We start from the raw sequence: 21,000 nt of genomic DNA, 5'->3' as shown, positions 1-21,000 counted from the left end.
TGAGGGAGAAGGAAGATCTGAGTTAAAGGGGACCATCATCCCACTTTCCCCAGGTGTGTGCTGTGAGGGGTGCGGCCCCCCTAAAGCCACACTTTGTCCCCGTTATCCTCTGAGGAGGAGCCTGCAGTGGGGAGGGGACCTACGTTCCCCCTTACCTGTCACAACCAGGAGCAGGGGCTTGCTCCTCTCAGACAGCGTGTCCCCAGTGCTGTATGCACACTGGTACAGTCCTGCACAGTGTGAGCCCATGGGCTGAATGAGGAACCTGGTCTTGTTGCTGGAGGCCTCTGGGATGCTTGTGTCCAAGGGCTTAGACCTCTTGTCTTTATACAGACTGTAGCTATCTGCCTGCAGAGACCCCTGACACCAGATGGTCACAGGGCTCCCCTCTCTGACCCTGGGGCCTGGGTCAGCCCAGTTGGAGGGTTTGGGGGGAAGTCCTGGAAAGGAATCAGACTTGCAGTGTCAGGAGGGTCCTTGTCCCCTCTGTTCCCCAGTTGTACACTGGTCACCATCTGCTCAAGCCCACTGTGTGTCCCCCAGCTGTCCCATCACTGTGCTGAAGCAGGTCTGGGGGAGGACTCACCTGCCTGGACCTGGTCCCATGGGCACCGACACAGCCCTGGAAGAGAGTCCTTGTGAGATTATCCTTCACCTACACACAGAAGCTCCAGGCCTGGTCTGGGCCCCTGCTGAACTGATATCTTCTCTCCTTAGAATTTCTGCCCCCTCTGAGTCTCCTGGGTCCTGGGGCCCTTTGAGGAGGGAACCTGGAAGTGAAGGGGACTCACCCTTCTCTTTCTCCAGAACTCACCAAGGCCCAGAAGGACAATGAGGGTCAGGGTCATGACACGTCTCCCAGTGATGCAGATGAAGTATGAAGACCACAGAGCCCACAGGACAGATGGACACACAGGATGTGACAAGATCCTGACTCCGTGTCACAAGTCACAGTTTCCTCTGCAGCAGCAACCTGCCCTCCTGAGAGGTGGTGGAGGAGACACCAGGATCTGGGAACTTTCAGACCAGATCTGAGTCTCAGCAGACCCCACACATGCTGCCTGCACCTCATGTGATGCCCAAGTCCAGAGGGTGACCCCTGTCCTGGAACATGAGGGCAGAAGTCTCTGGGCAGGACTCAGGAGCTGCTCAGCTCCTGTCGCACTTCTGACTCTGCCTGGTTTACAGCCCACGTAACTGTGGGCAATTCACTTCCTTTTCCTGAGACAATGTAAATGCAAACTTTCTTCCAGGCTTTCTCCATCCCGGAAACCGGCCAATATTTCCCAGCAGGTGCCCAGTCCAGTCACGAAGTTCATTGAGGAAGGTGACCCATCCTTCCCCTGGACACATGCAGTGCTGGTTAGTGACATCAGACAGTACAAATGTGTAGGCAATAGATGATGTGGGGGTCAGTTTGGTAAGTTTCAGGGAAGGAGAAGAATGGAGCACAGAGACTGCATACAGGTGGACACCATGGAATGTGGGGACCTGCAGGTGAGGGAGGGTCCAGGACACACTAGGGGTCAGCACAGGGGGGATCAGAGGACCCTTGACCAGGAAGAGGGTGATTATTCTGAGAGCTGTGAGTCACAGAGTGTGCTGGGCCCTGGGCACATGGGGCCTCTACTCCCTGCAGGGACTCCTGGGTTTGATCTTTCAGGTAATGGAACACTTTTCAGTAAAGGAATGTGCAAGCAGGTTGCTGTTTTGAGAAGATACTGCTCCATGACAAAAGACTGTAGTAGTGAGGAATGGATGATGAACTGTGATAAAACTCCTGCCCTAATCTAATACAGAGGTGATGAACTGCTCAGTACTATCTGTGGTTTATGAGAATTTCTCATGAAATCCAAACAGAAATCCCATAACACAAGTGTGATTGAAGCTGAGTGAGAAGAGGTGGGAACATTTCTTTGTCATTATCTTGGTGTAGGAGTTGGGCAGAGTGTGCTCTGAGCAGATTGGCTCAGGGGGTGCCCATGACAAGCCTAGTGTGGCTATGACCCAGGTGTGTGAGTCTGGGGAGGGGAGGTGGGCACTGGGAAGGGTCTGCTTTGTAGGGACCAGTTGTTTCTGCTTGGGATGGAGAGGTTAGCTCAGCCTCATGTCCAACAACATGGACCAGCAGGTGGAGCTGCTTGGATGTGCTGGAGTGAGGTGGAGACCTGGAGAAAGGCTTTGTGCAGGGAGGGTCCATGACAGGTAAGTTCAGGTCCATGGGAGTAAAACCCTCAGCTGGGAGTGAGGGTCCACAGTGAGGCCAGAGAGGGGGCTGATGGGGTCACACCCCCATGATGTCCTGGGTCTTCACCTGAGTGTGACTGTGGAGGGGAACTGGGTGGCAGAAAGGTCTCAGGGTCATAGCTGTGGGCGTGTTCATCGTGTGGGGGGAAGAGAGGGAAGAGCTGATGGCACGTCTGTGCTCTACCTGTGTGGCCTGGGGAGCCAATGGGGCTGTCTCCAGACTGACCACCCCAGTGAGGGGCACCTCGGTGGGGAGAGGATTACAACATGGTCACCTGACCCACTGCAAGAGCCACCCACTCTCCTGGCTGGGGGTGTGGTTTGGTCTCTCCCTCACACTTCCTCTCTGACTTCCTCATCTCTGTGAGTAGGAGACCTTCTCTCCATCCCCCTCATCCAGGCCCCTGAGCATGTCTGCCTCCTCACTGCCCTGCTCTGACATTTCATTTCATTTGATACTGGACACTCCATCTCCATGTGCTGGGCAGAAACAGTAGTTGCACATAATTCACAGGTTTTAATGTGAGACAAGGGGAAACATTATTGAAAGTCTGTTCTGAGATGCCCATCAGTAAATGAATGGATCAAAAAACTATGGTACATTTACACAATGGAATTCTATGCAGCAGAAAGAAAGAAGGAGCTCCTACCCTTTGCAACAGCGTGGATGGAGCTGGAAAACATTATGCTTAGCGAAACAAGCCAGGCAGTGAAAGACAAATACCATATGATCTCACCTTTAACAGGAACCTAAATAACAAAACAAAGAAGCAACCAAAATATAACCAAAGACACTGAAATAGAGGATAGGCTCATGGTGACCGGAGGGGAGAGAAGAGGGAATTTAAGGGGTCAGTGGGAAGGGCTCACAGGAACAAACTTAAAGGGCACATGGTCATAAACTAAGGGGAGGGTGGTAATGGGAGGGAAGTGGGGTGGGTGGGAGGGGGGAATGGATTGGGATTAAAAAGGAGAAAACTGTATTTGAACAATGATTAAAATATAATAATAATAATAAAAAAAAGAAAGTCTGTTCTGAGCCAGTCCCTTCCCCTCTCCCTTTTCCCTCACTGCAGACAAGGGTGGAAGATCAGCTCTCATTGGTGTTGTGAGGATCAGTGGAGCCTGAGACATAAAGAGGCTCCATCTGTGTCATTTCTGGGCCTGATTAAGACACGAGCTTAAGAGACTTGAGGGAGGAAGGGCTACTTGGCAGCCACATATATATCCCCCAAGCCCTCAGGGGGCATCAGAAGCTACAGGGCATCCTTGGTTGATGGCAGGTGAGCCCAGACTGAGGGGAGACAGGAAGGACTCTGCTTGTCCTGGATCCTGGACTCACCACACTGAGGAGTGAGGGTGGGAATCCCACCAGGGGTTGAGCCTGAGCACTGGGCACTGAGGGCATTTTGGACCTGCTGGGAGTCCCGCCTCCCATGAAATTGCCCTGGGGATGTGGGGCCACTTCTATGGTAATAAGGACCCACAGGGAACCAGGGCAATTTAGTTACATTTCTTTTAATGACGTGAGTTCCTGTGACATAGAAGTTAGCATTTTAAAATATAGAATTCACTGGAATGTAGTACATACACAATGTCTACACCACAATTTTATCTGGTTTTAATAACAACATTGCATGAACCCACCCCCAAATACCTACAGAGTCTCTCATCTCCCCCTCTTTGTCAGCCCCTGACAAGCCCACCTGACTTCTGTCTCTGTGGGTTTCCTCCTCCTGGATGCTTCGTACAAACGCAGTTATAGAAAACGTGATCTTTTCTCTCTGGCTTCTGTCACTTAGCTGCAGAATGTTGACATTCATTCACTCTGTTGCTGGTGTTGGTACTTTGTTTTTATGGCTTAAAAACCCCTCCCATGTAATGAAGACACCACATTTGTTTATATGAGTGGGATCCAGCATAAAGGAGTGTGTAGATGTGAACCCAAACCAGCCATGTGGGGCGGCCCCTCAGGTCACAGTGGTGAGAATAGAGGGACAGTCAAGGGGAGCCAGTGAGGATGAGCAGGGACAGCCCTACAGTTGGATGTAGGAGGCATCTCCACAGCAACACAGCTCACGTTTCCTGTCCCCAAACCTCATCTGCCATGTCTGCTCCCCTGGACACATCAGCAGACAGTTTCCCGCCTGTGGTCAGACTGTCCTTCTCCACCTCCTGGGTCATCAGATGGGCTCCATGCTCCCCCCACTCTGAATGGTGCCCTGTCCCCTCTGTGTTCAGGTCCTGGCAGCAGCCTGGACCATTCTCTCGCTGTCTCGAGCCTGAAACAACAGCACCCTGAGGATCACCAGGGCCAAGCCAGCCACACCCATGCAGATGAGATTCTCCACTGTGTAGTCTTGGGGGTGGGAATCTAGGAAATGTGGAGAAAGAGGTCACAGAGGTCACAGCAGACAAAGTCACCCCTGCATCCTGGATGCTCACACAGCCCACCTGTCTTTCCCTGAGAGATGGAACCCTTTGCACCCAGCCCCACAACTGAGGACTCTCCTATTCACTGCTCTTGTTATCTGAGCTGTTGTGTGATGGGATGATGGTGTTGGCTGCTCCTTGAAAACCATAAAGAAGTGGGCACATGAGGAGTTGATGCCACTCAAGCCAAACAGTTTTCAAAACTCTCCCATTCCTCATGATGTGACCATTTCCAGCCCTTTCTCAAACTCTTTCTCTGGAATGGGGGTCCTGTCTGCTGTCATGGACCCTGTCAGTTTCCTGGGGACTTCTGAGTGCAGACTTTGCTCCTGAGGCCCTTTGGGACATAGGTTGTCTTTGCCCCAAGAATTCAGGTTTGGTGAGAAATGTGGTCTCTTATTACAGAACATAGGACATCCTTGTAGTCTCTTTGCTCTCTGTGGGAGACTGAACCATCCAAGCTCACTCTTCTGGAGCTGAGAGTGTATATTTATTCAGCAGCTGAGGACTCAGGGTCCATGGGTGGGTCTCATCTATATACACAGATGTATATGGGGTACTCAAACAATTCTTGAGCTCTGAGTATAGGTAATTTTATGACTAAAACTTCAAAATGCATCTGAAGTAGAAAACACACCTTTTAACTCATGTTTTAAAAACATCTTAATAATAAATGGATGTTTTTATAATAAATGGGCAAATTTAACACAATCATAGTTAAATAGGTATAGAATTTCTTTTTTGAAGGCAGAAATGTTTATAATTGAAATTTATACATGCAAGTATTGCATAAAAGTCTTCAGAAAGGAGCAGGAACAGACAAGGGCCCCCAGAACCACAGAGCAGACAGGAGACCCTCAGTGTGGGTGGGAGTCCCCAGCTCCTGCTGAGCCTGGCACAGCCCCTCCTCACTGTCAGGTGAGCACTGAGTGCTGAAGACTCCCGGTGAGCCCAGGGGCCTGTAGAGCTGGACACTCAGGGGAGATGAAGCTGCTCTCTCTGGGAGAGGGTCCAGTGGAGACTGGGACCCCAGGGGCTCAGACTCTGAGATGAAGATGCAGGGGCTGAGTAGGGGAAGGGATCTGTCCTCTCTGCTTAGTCTAACCACCTTTCACTTCACTTCTCACAAATCTCACTCTACCCTCCTGCTCTTTCTCTCTGCTGAGATTCAGAACAGAGGACACACAGGCGAGAGACCCTGTCTTTTTCCACCTCTCAGGGGCTCTACCCCCCTCTGTGGAGCCTCCTGCACTCCTCATTTATTTCTGTCCCTAACTTTCCAAGGGACAGTGCCCTGAGGTGAGGGAGCACAGAGAGGACAGGGCCAGGAGTCCCTCACCTGAGGCCAGGAGCTCCAGGGAGTCACTGGGCTGTGACCACACTTGGGGTGTGTTCCTGCTATATCCATAGCATCTGAACATCCACTTGTGGCTGGGGGTCACAGGACCCACAAAGAACAGGGCCTGGAACTGCCCACTGGGGTGAGGCTGTGAGTCCAGGGTCCAGGAGAGCCTGTCTTCTCCTTAGTCAGAACGAACCTCTCAAATCCCTGCCGTGAGCCACACTGGAGGATGACGGTATCTCCTGAGGTCACAACAGCACTGGGCAGGGCTGAGAGCCTGGGTTTGCTGTAGGCTCCTAGGGGAGAAAGAGGCAGCATGTTAAATGGGGCTCACATCTCCCTCACGTCCCCAAGGGTTGGGCTGTGAGGGGGAGATGCCTAGAGAGCGTCCCCCTTCCTGAAGGCAGAACCTGAAGCTGGGACCTTGGTGTGCCCTCACCTGTCACCACCAGCTCCAGGAGGACACTGTGCTCTGACCAGACACCTTGTCTGAGATAGTAACACTGATATCTCCCTGCAGTACGCGCTGTCATCTGTGTGATGGAGAACTTGGTCTTGTTCCTGGGATCCAGTGTCTTCTGTTTGAACCAGGGCTCTGAAGTATCATCTTTATACAAATGGTACTCCTCAGCTTGTGGAGCCCCCTGACACAAGATGGTCACTGAGCTCCCCCAGGGGATCACAGTGCCTGCCTCAGCCCAGAGGGTGGGTTTGGGGAGGGTCCCTGGAAGGAATCAGAACCTGGGTAGCAAGACACTTACACCCCCAGTGTTCCGATCTCAGTCCCAGGACCTTCCTTGATGTCTTCCATCTGTCAGCCCAGATCTATTTTTCTGCTTTTTAAACTTTGAAGGGACATTTTTTCACTGCTTTTAGAGAGAGAGGAAGGGAAGGGGAGAGAGAGAGAGAGCAAGAGAGTGCACACGCAAAACATTAATACGAGAGAGAAGCACTGGGTGGCTCATGTATGGGTTGTGACTGGCAATTGAGTCTACAACTTTTTACTTTGATAAAGAATGATGCCCAACCACTGAGCCACACAGCCAAGACTGATTTTCTCCTTTTTTAGATGATGGGACAGAGCCCCCTTGTTCTCAATGACAAGGTGAAACCTGGTACTCCCAGAGACAGACTCACCTGCCTCCACTGGGGTCCTTAGGCCCACACTCAGCCCCGCAAGAGTCCCTGTGAGAGATTTGCCCTGAGTTCTGAGCAGAACCCTCCTCCCCAGAAGCCTCCTGAGTCCTGGGGTCCTGACAGAACAGAGCTTCCCCTCCCCCTCACATCTCACCGAGGCAGAGCAGGGCCGTGAGGGTGGAGGGCATGGTGTCTCCTCTCTGAACCCAGCCGAGCAGAAGGAAGAGACCAAGGAGTCCTCAGGTTGGACAGACACTCAGCGTGTCGGCATTGGGAGGCTGGCTGTCCCTGTCGCAGTGCAGTGCACCAGCAGCCCCTCAGAAAGGGGAACATTGTCTTCCCAGGAGCTTGACTCTCATTCACATGATGTAACAGGAAATAGATCCTGAGCCTCCTGAGACTCCCCTAGCAGGTGAGGGGACCCAAGGCCATCCTTCTAGGTCAGGGCCTCCCCCACCGGGTCCCTTCATCCTCTGCCCAGTCACCTGCCCAGGTCCTCCCTATGGACTGTGGTCACCCAGGCCCTGGAGACGCTTCAGGAAGACGGGGGTCCCTGTGCCTGCAGAGCTCAGATCAGCAGAGACACCAGCTCCTCCTCACTGTGCAGTTCAGGCGAGTGTCATTGTGATAATGAGCTCAAAGGAGAAACGCAGGGAAATAAGGAAGCAAACACATCCCTTGCTCTGGCTCTGGAGTGCAGTTTTCGTTCTAGAACAGCCACCTCATGAACTTCTCCTTCTTTTTTTAGAATGTCCACCCACACCTTCCAGGGAAAAGTCTGAGTCATTCCTGCCTCCTCAGAGCCCTTTTCTCTGGGCATGAGCTGTCCCCTCATCCTGTGGTTCTACCCTCAGGTCTTCTGCTTTTGGGGACAATGAGTGGGTTAGTGCTCTAATGTTGGTGACAAAGCTCGTTCTTGTTTAAATGCTCCGTCATCACCCACTTCCTATGTGTTATCAAGTGATAATATTCAATCTCTGAGCCTCAGTTTTCCCAAGGGAAACATGTTGTTATGAACCTCACTCCTCAGAATGGCTGTGGTGTGACTGTCCCTGGGTCCTGGGATGGATCAGTCCTCATTGGTTTCTAGATCCGATGGAGATGTGTGGGTTGAAATGTGAGCACATCAAAGTGTGCGACTCCACAGTCAAGATGGACAGTGGAGAAAGAGAGGAAGAGAAACATCAATGTGTCATTGTCTCTTGTGTGCCCCTCACTGGGGACCTGGCCTGCAACCCAGGCAATGTGCCCTGACTGGGAATTGAACCGACAACCAAACCAGCCAGGGCAACCTGTTAAATTTAGAAAACATGATGGAATGTGGTGGGTGTGTAAGGAAGGGGAGAGTCTTGGAGCAGGGGTGAGGAAATGGGGACAACTGTAATTGAACAACAATAAAAAATTAAAAAGAAAATGTAAGCAAATAAAAATAAAAGGTGATGGAATACCTACAATGCACCATGCAATCTTTCTAGGATCAAGTATTACCCCACTACTGTGAGCTCCAATTACTTGTTCAGTTGGTCGTCTAGATAGGAGTATGGACAAGAAACTGCAAAATAAATGAATATCCTGATGTTAAAGGGGTAACCACTATCCCACATGCACCCAGGTGTGGACTTTGAGGGGCCAGGTCCCCCTGGGGCCACACTCTGTTCCCTTTTGCTGTGAGGAGGAATCTGCAGTGGGGAGGGGGTCCTGGCTCCTTTCTCTGTGACCTGTCACCACCAGAGGTAGGGGCTCACTCTTCTCTGAGTAGCCCTTGGAGCTGTGGCACGCACCCTCCTGCCATCCTGCAGTGTGTGACTTTGTGGATTCCACAGGGAAATAGATCTTATTGCTGCATTCCTGTGGGGGCTTCGCAGCATTGCGTCCAAAGCCCCTCTCTCTACACAAACTGTACAAACATTAGCCTGCAGAGGCCCCCAGACTCCAGGAGCTCACAGGGCTCCTCTCAGTCACAGGGCTTCTCTGAGCGTCAGTCCAGATGGAGTGTTTGGGGGAGGATCCTTGGAAAGGAATCGGACCTGAAGTGTCTGGGGTGCCCTTCTCCTCTTCAGCTTCCTCAGCTGCCACCTCAAGTCCCCTCCCTGACCCATCTCCACCAGCCCAGACCTGCTGCCCCCTCCCCAGCTGCCAAGCAGGATTATTGGGCTGAAGCAAAAGGTTTGGGGGAGGATCACCTGCCTGTGGAAGGTCCCATGAGCTCGGACAGAGCCCTGGAAGTGTTTGTAGACATAACGCATACAACAAGGACAATGTAAGTAGGTGAGCTACATGTTTATATGGTTCCTACATGTCCCTGCAAGTGGAAACTTACTAAACCCCACTAGACTGTGTTGAGTTGGTGATGTGTGAGAATATGTAGAACAGCCACTTAAGGAGCATTCAAAGATGTGTAGTCAACACACCTATAGAAAAATTAAAATGGAATACTGAAAACATTCTCTAAAGCCAAGGAAAGGGAAGAGAAAGAAAAAGATGAACAAACAATAAAGGGACAAATAGAAAACTAAAATAAATAAAATAAAAACCTAAATAGTAATCTTATAAGTGATTACATTATCTCTAAAGGGTCTAAACACAATAATTAAAAGATACAGATTATCAGACTGGTTGATTTGAAATATCAAACAAGACCTTACTATATGCAGTCTATAAGAAATTCACTTGAAATACAATGATGTAAAAAGGTTAAAAGTTAAAGAACAGACCTGGCTGGTGTAGCTCAATGGATTGAGTGCCAGCCTGGGAACCCAAGGGTCACCAGTTCGATTCCCAGTCAGGGCACCTGTCTGAGTTGTGGGCCAATCCCCAGTAGGAGGTGCTCAAGAGGCAACCACACATTGATGTTTCTCTTGCTCTCTTCCTCCCTCCCCTCCCCTCTCTCTAAAAATAAAGAAATAAAACGTTTAAAAAAATATTTTAAAAAATGTAAAAGAATGAGCAACTTGGCTAAACCTTGAAAATATTGTGCTAAGGAAAATAATTCAGACACGAAAGGCCACCTGTTGTAAGATTCCACTTATATGAACTGCACAGAATCAGCAGACTCCTAGAGGCAGCACACAGCATAGACACTACCCACAGCTGATTATGAGGGGGCACAAGAGTTAGTGTTGATTGGGCACCAGTTTCTGTTTGAGATGATGCAAAGGTTCTGAAAATGGACAGTGCAGACCGTTGCCTAACACGGTGTATTACTTAACCCCACTGAGCTGTACACTTGAATAGTGGCTAAAAGGTAAATTTCATGTTATGTGTATCTTCCCACATTAACAGAAGAGAAAGATGCTAAAGAAAGATGTTTGTACCATGCAGACATGAATCAAAAGAAAATGTAAGTCGCTGAATTTATTTGTTGTCACAAATCACCACAAACTTCATGGCTTAAAACAATACAAATGTATTATCTTACAATTCTGGGGGTGAAAAGTCAAAAGTCAGAGTCTTTGGTGTAAAGTCAGAGAGTAATGAGATATTCACCTGCTTTATCTTGGTCCAGAACCAGAAATCAGAAATGCAATTGATTGCTATGGACTGACCATGTATCCACTGATACTGGAAAACTCCCGTTTAATTTGAGTAATACATCTTCCTATTACTTTGAACGTCCTATGCAAACCACTGTTTAATCTCTGAGTGATACATTATTAGTCTTATCCATTCATGTCTATAATTTCATTTTATTTATTTGGTTGGTGCCTCCATGGCTCTGTTAAATAGAAGAGGTCACAAGGACAGTACTGGGATCATTCCCAGTTATAGAGAGCAGGAGTTCAAGGCCTTAACTTTAAAAAAAATTAAATATATTTTATTGATTATGCTATTACAGTTGTCCCATTTCCCCCTTCACTCTCCTCCCCCTGTACACCCTCTCCCACCCACATTCTCCCCATTAGTTCATGTCCGTGTGTCATAAGTTCTTTAGCTTCTACATTTCCCATAGTATTCTTGCCCTCCCCTCTGTTTTCTACCTACCATCTATGCTACTTATTCTCCATACCTTTTCCCCCTCTCTCCTCCTCCCACTTCCCTGTTCCTAACCCTCCATGTGATGTCCATTGCTGTGGTTCTGTTTCTGTTCTAGTTGTTTGCTTAGTTTCTTTTGTTTTAGTTTTAGGTGTGGTTGTTAATAATTGTGAGTTTGCTGTCATTTTACTGTACATGTTTTTTTTATCTTCTTTTTCTTAGATAAGTTCCTTTAACATTTCATAAAATAAGGGCTTGGTGATGATGAACTCCTTTAACTTGACCTTACCTGAGAAGCAATTTATCTGTCCTTCCATTCTAAATGAAAGCTTTCCTGGATAAAGCAATCTGGGATGTAGGTCCTGCCTTTGATGACTTGGAATACTTCTTTCCAGCCCCTTCTTGCCTGTAAGGTCTCTTTTGAGAAATCAGCTGACAGTCGGATGGGAACTCCTTTGTAGGTGACTGTCTCCTTATCTCTTGCTGCTTCTAGGATTCTCTCCTTCATTTTAATCTTGGCTAATATAATTATGATGTGCCTTGGTGTGCTCCTCCTTGGGTCCAACTTGTTTGGGACTCTCTGAGCTTCCTGGACTTCCTGGAAGTCTATTTCCTTTGCCAGAATGGGGAAGTTCTCCTTTATTATTTGTTCAAATAACTTTTCCACTTGTTGCTCCTCCTCCTCTTCTTCTGGTATCCTTATAATTTTGATGTTGGAACGTTTAAAGTTGTCCTAGAGGTTCCTAAGCTTCTCCTCATTTTTCTGAATTCCTATTTCTCCATTCTTTTCTGTTTGGTTGTTTCTCTCCTCCTTCTGGTCCATTCTATTGTTTTGAGTCCCAGTTTCCTTCCCATCACTATTGGTTCCCTGTGCATTTTCCTTCATTTCTCTTATTGTAGCCTGCATTTGTTCATCTAATTTGAGACCAAAATCAACCAATTCTGTGAGCTTCCTGATCACCAGTGTTTTGAACTGTGCATCTGATAGGTTGGCTATCTCTTAGTCGCTTAAAAGGATGGGTTCTGGGGCTTTGATTTGGTCTTCTGTTTGAGCCATCTCTCTCTCTATCTCTCTCTCTCGCTCTTGCTCTTGCTCTCTCTCCCTCTTTTTGGTCTGGTCGCACCTGTTACATTGAGGGGCGAAGCCTTAGGTGTTCATCAGGGCCAGGCACCCCAGTCTCTGGGTTGTGATGTTGTATGTGGGGGCGGGGTCGAGAGGAAACAATGGCACTTCCTCCATTCTCCGTGGGACCTCAATCCCTTCTGCTGCCTCCCCCGAGCAAACTGGTCCCACCTGGTGTTAATTCCCATGTGGGTGGGATTGTGCAGGCCATGGGACCCTCCAAGGACCTCTCCTGTGAGGCTGGGTATCTCTGTGTGCCTTAACTGCCTCAGATGCCCTCAATCAGTGTCCCGAGGCTCTATTTCCCAGCGCTGGGATCCTGGGTTGCACGCACTGCCTTGCTTTACAATCGCCACCTCTCTGGGTCTGCCAGTTGCCACCCCTCAGCTGGGGTCTGCCAGCTGTCGCTTGCACACTCAGGGTCCTCCCGCTGCAGTCTCATGCACCCTGGATGCTTTACGCACCCCTGGAGGCCTTACAAGCCCAATACTCTCTGCTGTCTGCCCCGCAACCTGCACCTGGCTGCCTGACTCCGCCCCTCCTACGGGTCTGGATGAACAGGTCTATTTCAACTTCTTGGTTGTCTGACTTCCATTCAGATCAATTTTCTGTAAGTTCTGGATGTTATTCTGTTTCTAAATTGTTGTTGTCTCTATGTTGGTTGTGCATGGAGGCACGGTGCATCCAACTATGCCTCTATCTTGGCCAGAAGTCCTAATTTTATTTTAATCATTGTTCAAGTACATTTTTCTGTCCTTTACTCCCATTCCAGCCCACCCACCCATCCCTCCCCACCACCCTCCCATTTCCATCCTCCCTGGTTTTTGTCCATGTGTCCTTTATATTTGTTCCTGTAAACCCTTCCCATTCTCCCCTGAAGTTCCCTCCCCTCTCCCCTCTGGCCACTGTCAGCCTGTCCTCTATTTCAGTGTCTTTGACTATATCTTGCTTGTTTGTTTGTTTTGTTGTTTAGGTTCCTGTTAAAGGTGAGATCATGTGGTATTTGTCTTTTACTGCGTGGCTTATTTCTTTTTCTTTTTTTTTTAAATTAAGATTTTATTTATTTATTTCTAGAGAGAGAAAGGAGGGAGAAAGAGAGAGAGAGAAACATCAATGTGCGGTTGCTGGGGGCTGTGGCCTGCAACCCAGGCATGGGCCCTGACTGGGAATCGAACCTGGGACACTTTGGTTCCCAGCCCGAACTCAATCCACTGAGCTACGCCAGCCAGGGCTCCAATTCTATATTAATTGATAAAATAACTTAGGTCATTTATTTTAGGCTTTTATTTTCTAACATATTTGCTCATGCTTCTTACTTTTCTTATTTTATATACTTGGTGTATAATATTTATGTTATCATTAATTTAAACATTCTCTCACTTCCTCTCATAATCAGTTAACACACTGATTATTGATAAGGCTATTCCTTTGATTACAAAGTGTTCAGATGCCATTTATCTTCAACTGCAAAATCAGTTGAAGCTGCTGGCAGTCCATGTCAGGTCTCCAGGCTGACTGGGGTCACTAGCTGAGTGTCCTTAGGGGGCAGCTTCTGTGCCTTCTGGGGTCCCTGCAGGCCCTCTCCCTGGAGTGTGGGGTCTGGGTTCTTCCTTGGCTAGTGGGTGGCCAGAGAAGCATACACGCTGGACTCATCTGGTGTCTCCTCTGATGGGGAGGAAGGGGGTATGCTTGTCTCCTGTCTGAGGCCCAAGTGAGTCAGCTGGGCATAGGTCACATCCTGGGGGGCAGCAGAGGCAGCAGCCTGGAGCAGGGGGGCAGTGAGAGAGGTGAAAGGTGGTTGGGGCTGGGGAAGCCTGGGGACTGGGGAGGATGGGACCCACTTGACTGTCAGTCATTTTCTGCTTCTCTTCCCTTCATGGCCAGCAATTCCCATGACAAAGAGGAAGGAGAGGTGGCCATTCCCTGCCTGAGCCTCGATGTTGAGTGAGTCACCTAGGAACATGTCACTCCCTGGGGGTTGTCATGGGTTCTGTTCTGTTGCAGAGAGACAGTGAGACAGAACCAGCGTATCCTTGGCCCCACAGTTGAAACCCTCCAGTCACGTGTCCACATGGTGTCAGAGTGATGACTTAAACTTCAGATCAGATGAGGTCACTCTCCTGGTGGAGTTTGCAGGGACTCCCTTAGCCCTGGGACTCCTGGTGCTTCTACGGATCTGACTCTTAACCTAACACCCTGTCTCTTGCTCATTTAGCTCCAGCCACAGGGCCCATCTGGCTGAAGCAGCAGGTCCCGCCTCAGGACCTTTGCACCTGCTGTTTTCTCTGTTCTCCCCTCACCACACACTCCACCTCCTGCTCTTGCTTCATTGTCCTTCACAGTAGTTGGCTCTCCAGGAGGCCATCTGCCTGTCTGCACGTGTCTCCCTCACCCACAGGGGAGCTGGAGGAGGGTGGGGACAGGCTGCTCAGGGCTGCACTGTGGCACCAACATGGAGTCTGTAACCAGTGAGCTCCCATCACAGCTGCTGTGTGAATGAGGGATGAGACCCTGGGACCTGTGAGTCATTTGCTCATTCATACCTCCTCCTGAGACCTGGGGTTTCACAGAGACAGAGTATGAGGAGCCAGCACAGGGGACCATCCAGGAGGGGTCATGAGGACACAAGAAAGCTAGGGGAGTGAGTCACAGCAGGAAGACCTGGTACCCAGAAGGAGAGATCAGTGTAGGTGCTGCTGTGATACTAGGGAGGTAGGGAGGAAAGTGACCATTGGAGTAAACTGGGCAACAGGAAGGTCCTTGGTGCCTGGACAGGAGCAGGGTTCTCACCTGAGAGTCCAGCTCCATGCCCTCCCCAGGATGAGGGTCCTTCATGGCAGCATCTGCTGGGACAGAATGGGTGTCTTCTGGTGGGATCCCCAAGATCTCAGGGCTACAAATCTGTCTGCTCCCACATGGGCCACTAACCCAGGGGTGAGGTGAGGGGAAGGGTCAGGCTGTGTAGATTTCAGTCCCTCTCACCCCTAACCCCCACACCTTCTCATGGTACCCCCTCCCCCATTGCCTCCTGAAATCACAATGCCCCCTCCCCATGGAAGCTCTCCCTTCCTCTCACAGAGGGGCTCTTCCTGGGCATCTGCAGCTGGGCTGGAGCTGGGGGAGGAGACAGGGGAATTAGAGGCAGTGCAGGGCCTTGGGCAGGGGTCAGGGGTCTTCAAGGCAGGAATTACCTGGTCTGCAGGCCTCTGTCCTTGGGCCCTTGGTCTGTGGTTCCTGAAAGAGATTGGATATCAGCCTCTCTCTGGGCTTGTCAAGAGGGACACTGTAAGCCCTGGTTGGGTACAGACCCCTTCCTGTGTGATTCCAGAGGAAAGAGAGAAACCTTAACACACTTGTGCGTACATTTCGTGTTTAAGGAGACTGAAAACGATGAAAGATCACCTCACATTTGTACATCTGTGCTGATGTTCAGTGTTTCCTTTCTAGAATTTTTTATTCATTTATTTTTAGAGGGGAAGGAAGGGAGAGAGGGAAACACCAATGAGTGGCTGCCTCCAACCCAACCCCCTGATGGGGATCCAACTCACAACCCAGGCATGTGCCCTGACCAGGAATTGAACCAGTGACTGGTTTACAGGCTAGTGCTCAATCCACTGAGATACATCAGCCATGGCCCTTCTACAATTTCTGATGTGAGATTCTGGAGAAATCTGTTTCTCAGGTGACTTTCCTGTGACAGGTGCTCTGAGCCCCTCTGTCCTATGTCCCAGGTCACCCCCTTTCCTACTTACCCAATGTCCTGCCTTTGCTTTGATGCCAGTGTCGGAGGAAGAGGAAGAGGAGGAGGAAGAGCAGCAGGACGAGGGCCACTGAGACTCCAATCAGAACATTCCAGTACCATTGGAGACCTTGGGCTGGAGTAACATCATGAATGAACCAAAGGTGCCATTTAATGAGCACCTACTGTGTGCAAGGCATGTGCTGTGGTCTGTTATTCATCTCCTCCAACCTCACAGCCCTCATGCACCAGGGATGGCTGATGCACCACCTAGGCCACTGTGGCTCAGAGAGGTTAGCCATGTGCCCCAAGTCATTAAGCCTGGCTAGGGCAGGACTGGGGCTGGACCCCAGGATGTGCATTCCCTGTGCTGTCCTCCTGTGCCCCCAGGTGGACACCAGCTCTGAGCTCTGGGCTCCTCATCTGCAGGGGTCTGTCCTGTTTCACCTGGACCTGAGGGTCCTTCCTTATTACCTGTCCCCAGCACAGCAGGGACACAGAAGGAATAGGGGTGTGTGGTGAACCCTGATTCCCCCTTTGAATGGTCTGGCTAGACTGGGGCCCTGTCTTCCTGAGCTCTGTGAGTCCCCTTATGTCACCTAATGTCACTGCAGGCTTGTGAGCAGGAGGGGACCAGGGATGAACAGACATGAACCTGACACTCAGGGAAGAGAATGGATTCTGTGCCCCACAGTGGGAGCAGCAGAGCCGGGACCTGAACCAGGTCTCACTCCAGCCCTTGTTCCTTCCTCTGAGCTCAGTACCTGAGCTGAGGGAAAGCACTCATGTTTCTAGACCTTGCCTTGCCTGTCTCTCCCTGTACAGTGTCATCATCCCTGCTACAGAGGGACAGTTCCCATAACACACCTTCCTTGGGGGCTTCTCTGAGAAGCTCCCTCCCAGGAGGTCAGGGCCAGAACTGAAACGAAATCTAAGCTCTGGGCCACGAGTCTCCCCTTTTACACTTGGAGACACTGAGGCACAGAGAGGGGAAGGGTGTTTCCAAGTCAGAGCCTCCAGAGGAGCCTGAACTTGCACAGGACTCAGCCCCTGTCCCCAGGGACACATCCACTGCCTCCCCACAGAGACCCTCACTTACCGGTCTGTGGGTCTGACTCTGAATTGGGGAGGGGCCAATCCTCAGAGACTTGTAGAAATTTAGGATGAGGGTGAGTGATGGTGGCTGCCTTCTCCACACTTGAACATGGCTCCTCCCCCAGCCTGGGCCCAACATGTTTGTCCATCATGCCTGCCCCTCCTATCACCTGCCAGCCTCAGAGCCCTGGCATTCCTGTGGTTCTGGCATCTCTGCCTGACTCCCAGGCCCCTGACAAAGTCCTTACACTAAGTGTTTGGGGGTCACAAGACCCCCTGATGGACCCTTAGAACTTCCCTGGGTGGCTCTGTGCTCCCTCTGAGCAGAGTTCTCAGGGACTCACCAGCTTTGGGGATGGGCCCTGTGGCTGGGGGCCTGGGGTCTCCAGAAGGTCCTGGGAATGAAGACAGACTGGTGTGAGGGTGTGGGACTAACTTTGGATTCATCTGAAGTCTTCCTGTGAACCTGCTCTATGGCCTCCCTTCAGTCCACCTACCACCTTTGATCCCAGGTGAGAGGGTGGGGTGGACAGGTATAGCAGGGTCCCTAAGGACCAGAGGTCCTCTTGGTAAGCATCCCTACAGTCCTCTCTGTCCATTTTCAGCCCATATCTCTTCTGGACACAGGACCTGAGACAACAGCTCGGAAGGCAGTATTTGGGGCTCCTCACCTGAGACCATGAGCTCCAGGGGATCACTGGGCTGTGACAACCAGTAAGGGAAAGTGCTGAGTGAGCTGTAGCACCTGTAGGTCCCCCCATGGGCTGAGGTCACAGGACCCAGGGAGAACTCTGCCTGGTGCTGCCAAGCTTGGGACTGAGATCTGAGACGCAGGGGTGGATCGGCTGCCCCCTCCTTGGCCAGAAGGAAACTGTCACTCCAGCTCTGTGACTGACACAGCAGGGTCACATTCTCTGCTGTGGCCACTGTGGGTCCTGGCTGTACAGTGAGGAAGGGTTGGCCATGGAGCCGACCTAGAGAGGGTGGTGGGTGAGTTGCTGCTACCACCTAGTTCTGACCTGAGAGTCACTAGGCCCCTTTCTGTGGAACCTCCCCTCTGTCTGTCTCTGTTTTCTCTGTATCTCCCCCACCCCTCCCATCTCCTGTCTCTGTTTCCTTCTCTCTCTGGGGACTCCACACCCCTTTTTCTGACCATCACCACCTGAGACCCCCAGCAGAGCCTGAGCAGGCTCTGGGGCCCTAACTGAACCTGCTAGCTCCTCACCTGCCACCAGGATGTCCAGAGAGTCGCTGGGGGCTGACCACTCAGAGGAGAGGCCGTATCCACTGTAGCACCTGTACTGGCCTCCATGGGAGCCACTTACAGTGTCCAGGGGGAAGTCAGCCTGAGAGCCCAGTCTGGGGTTGCAGGACAGAGATCTGGGGAGGGGGGTTCTGTCCCCCTTCCTTGGACAGAGCAAATCTGTCATAGACGAGGTCAGAATGACACTGGAGGGTCAGGCTATGTCCTGAGGCCACAGTGGGGCCCTGCTGGGTCAGGAGGGAGGGCTTCCCTGAGCCACCTGCCAGGATCAGACAGGAGTGACAGGGCTGTTTCTCCCATGAACCCTCCTCCTGGCCTGGTCCCCAGGTCCCACTGACTCTCTCTCTGTGTCTCTGATGCAGGAGCCCCTTACACTCCTCACCCCACCTCTCACCCCTCCCTGCAATGACCCCAGTAACCTATCTACAGACTCAATCCATGCAAGATGCAAAATAAAGACTTTTTTTTTTACCTGGGATCATGAGCTCCACAGGATCACTGGGGAGTGACCACAGCTGGGGTGTGTTAGTGTTATATCCATAGCATCTGAACATCCACCTGTGGCTGGGGGTCACTGGACCCACAGAGAACAGGGCCTGGACCTGCCCACTGGGGTGTTGCTGTGAGTCCAGGGTCCAGGAGAGCCTTTCTTCTCCTTCCTTAGTCAGAATGAACCTTTCAAATTCCTGCCATGAGCCACACTGGAGACTTACATTCCCTCCTGAGGTCACAACAGGGCTGGGCAGGGCTGAGAGCCTGGGTTTGCTGTAGTAGAATCCTGGGAGAGAAGGAGGCAGCATGTAAAATTGGGCTCACCCCTCCCTCATGTTCCCCAGGGCTGGATTGTGAGGGGAAGACCCTTGCAGTCATCCCCCTTCCTGAGGGCACAGCCTGAGGCTGATACCCCCGAGTGTGCTCTCACCTGTCACCACCAGCTCCAGGGGGTCACTGCGCTCTGACCAAACACCTTGGCTGACATAGTAACACTGATATGTCCCTGCATGTAGCTCTATTATCTCTGTGATGGAAAACTGGGCCTTGTTCTTGGGATCCAGTGGGATCTGTCTGTCCCAGGGTGATGGGCTGCCTACTTTATCCAGACGGAACTCCTGGGCCTGCAGGGTCCCCTGACACCAGATAGTCACGGGGCTCAACCAAGGGATCTCAGGGCCTGGCTCAGCCCAGAGGGTGGGTTTTGGGAGGGTCCCTGGAAGGAAATGAGAACCTGAGTCACAAGTCATTTCCACCCCCAGTGTCTGGATCACAGACCCAGGACCTTCCCTGACATGTTCCATCCATTAACTCTGAACTTCTATTTTCCATCCCCAGCTGCCTGATGGGGAAACACCTTGTGCTCTTTATGTATAGAGGGTTGTGGGACCCTAGGGACACACTCACCTGCCTGCACTGGGGTCCTCAAGCCCACGCTCAGCCCTGCAAAAGAGTTCCTGTGAGAGACTTGCCCTGTGTCCTGAGCAGAACACCCCTCCCCAGGAGCCTCTTAAGCCCTGGGATCCTGATAGAGCAGGGATTCCCCTACCCCCTCCTCAAATCTCACCTAGGCAGAGCAGGGCTGTGAGGGTGGAGGGCATGGTGTCTCCTCTCTGAACACAGTTCTGTTGAAGGGAGAGAAGAGGGTGTCCTGAGGGTGATAGACACAGAGGGTGTGGTCACTGGGAGGTTGGCCGTCCCAGTCCTGGAGTTGTCAGGTCACCAGACCCTGAGGAAGGGGGACAGTATCTCCCCAAGAGTCCACCTTTCATCTCATGTTGGAGGAAGAAATAGAGTCAGAGCTTCCTGAGATACCCCTTGCAGGTGAGGTGACCCAGGGCACCTCCTTCCAGGTCAGAGCATCCCCCACGGACCCCTTCATCCTCTGCCAGTTTTCAGTACCTCCTTGTGGGTCCTCCCCATGGAGAGTGGGCACCCAGGCCCTGAAGATGCTTCAAGAAGATGGGGGTCCCTGTGCCTGTAGAGCTCAGATCAGCAGAGGCACAGTCTCCTCCTCACTGTGCAGTTCAGGCGAGTGTCACTGTGACAACGAGCACAAAGGACAGATACAGAGAAATAGGGGAAGGAAACACGTCCTTCCTCTGGAAACAGAGTGTGGTTTTCTTCTATCCCAGTCACCCTCACTGACTTCTTGTTTTTTCTTAGCTACACCATCCACCCGCCTTCCTAGGGACAAATCTCTGAGTGGTCCCTGCCCCCTCAGTGCTCCTTGTGTCCTGGTTCAAGCCTCCTCCTCATGCTGTGGTCCTGCCTTCATGATTCAGGGGATATTTATTTGGGTTACAGTCCTGATTTTTCCTTAAAGCAGATATTTGCTTAAATACTCATCATCCAATGTCCATGTATCCTTGAGTGGTAATGTCCAGTCTCTGCCTCAGTCTCCTCATCTGGATCCTGTTGTCACAAACCCCAGTCCCCACAGTGTCTGTGGATCAGTGCGCTGGTTCATGGCAGGGAGACTTCCATTTCCAAACCAGATGAAGATGTGAGTGGGCTGGGACATGAGAGGATCAAGGTGTCCAGGGTCAAGGGCAGGATTGTAGCACCCACTCGAGACCTTGTCTTCTCTGAATTCCAAGCACAACTACTCACAATAGTTCTACATTGTGTAGGCACAGACATGTCTAGGAGAGAGA

The 21,000-nt window shown here is 51.0% G+C and overlaps 1 protein-coding gene and 1 pseudogene across 1 annotated transcript; both read right to left on the bottom strand.

Annotated features, from left to right (window-relative positions):
* Positions 1–6: 6 nt before the first annotated feature.
* Positions 7–863, bottom strand: LOC118497626 (leukocyte immunoglobulin-like receptor subfamily A member 6). The gene is made up of 3 exons (XM_036012680.1): positions 815–863; positions 587–622; positions 7–440 (listed from the first exon to the last, which is right to left on the bottom strand). Exons 1-3 carry the CDS (start codon positions 846–848, stop codon positions 103–105), a joined length of 408 nt encoding a protein of 135 aa, XP_035868573.1. The 5' UTR covers positions 849–863; the 3' UTR covers positions 7–102.
* Positions 864–4,020: 3,157 nt separating this feature from the next.
* Positions 4,021–19,986, bottom strand: LOC114510696 (annotated as a pseudogene).
* Positions 19,987–21,000: the final 1,014 nt, after the last annotated feature.

Source organism: Phyllostomus discolor, chromosome 12 (genome assembly GCF_004126475.2).
Source record: "Phyllostomus discolor isolate MPI-MPIP mPhyDis1 chromosome 12, mPhyDis1.pri.v3, whole genome shotgun sequence".
Classification (NCBI taxonomy): domain Eukaryota; kingdom Metazoa; phylum Chordata; class Mammalia; order Chiroptera; family Phyllostomidae; genus Phyllostomus; species Phyllostomus discolor.
The sequence above is the reverse complement of the archived record's forward strand: the minus strand, read 5'-3'. Positions and strand labels throughout refer to the sequence as shown.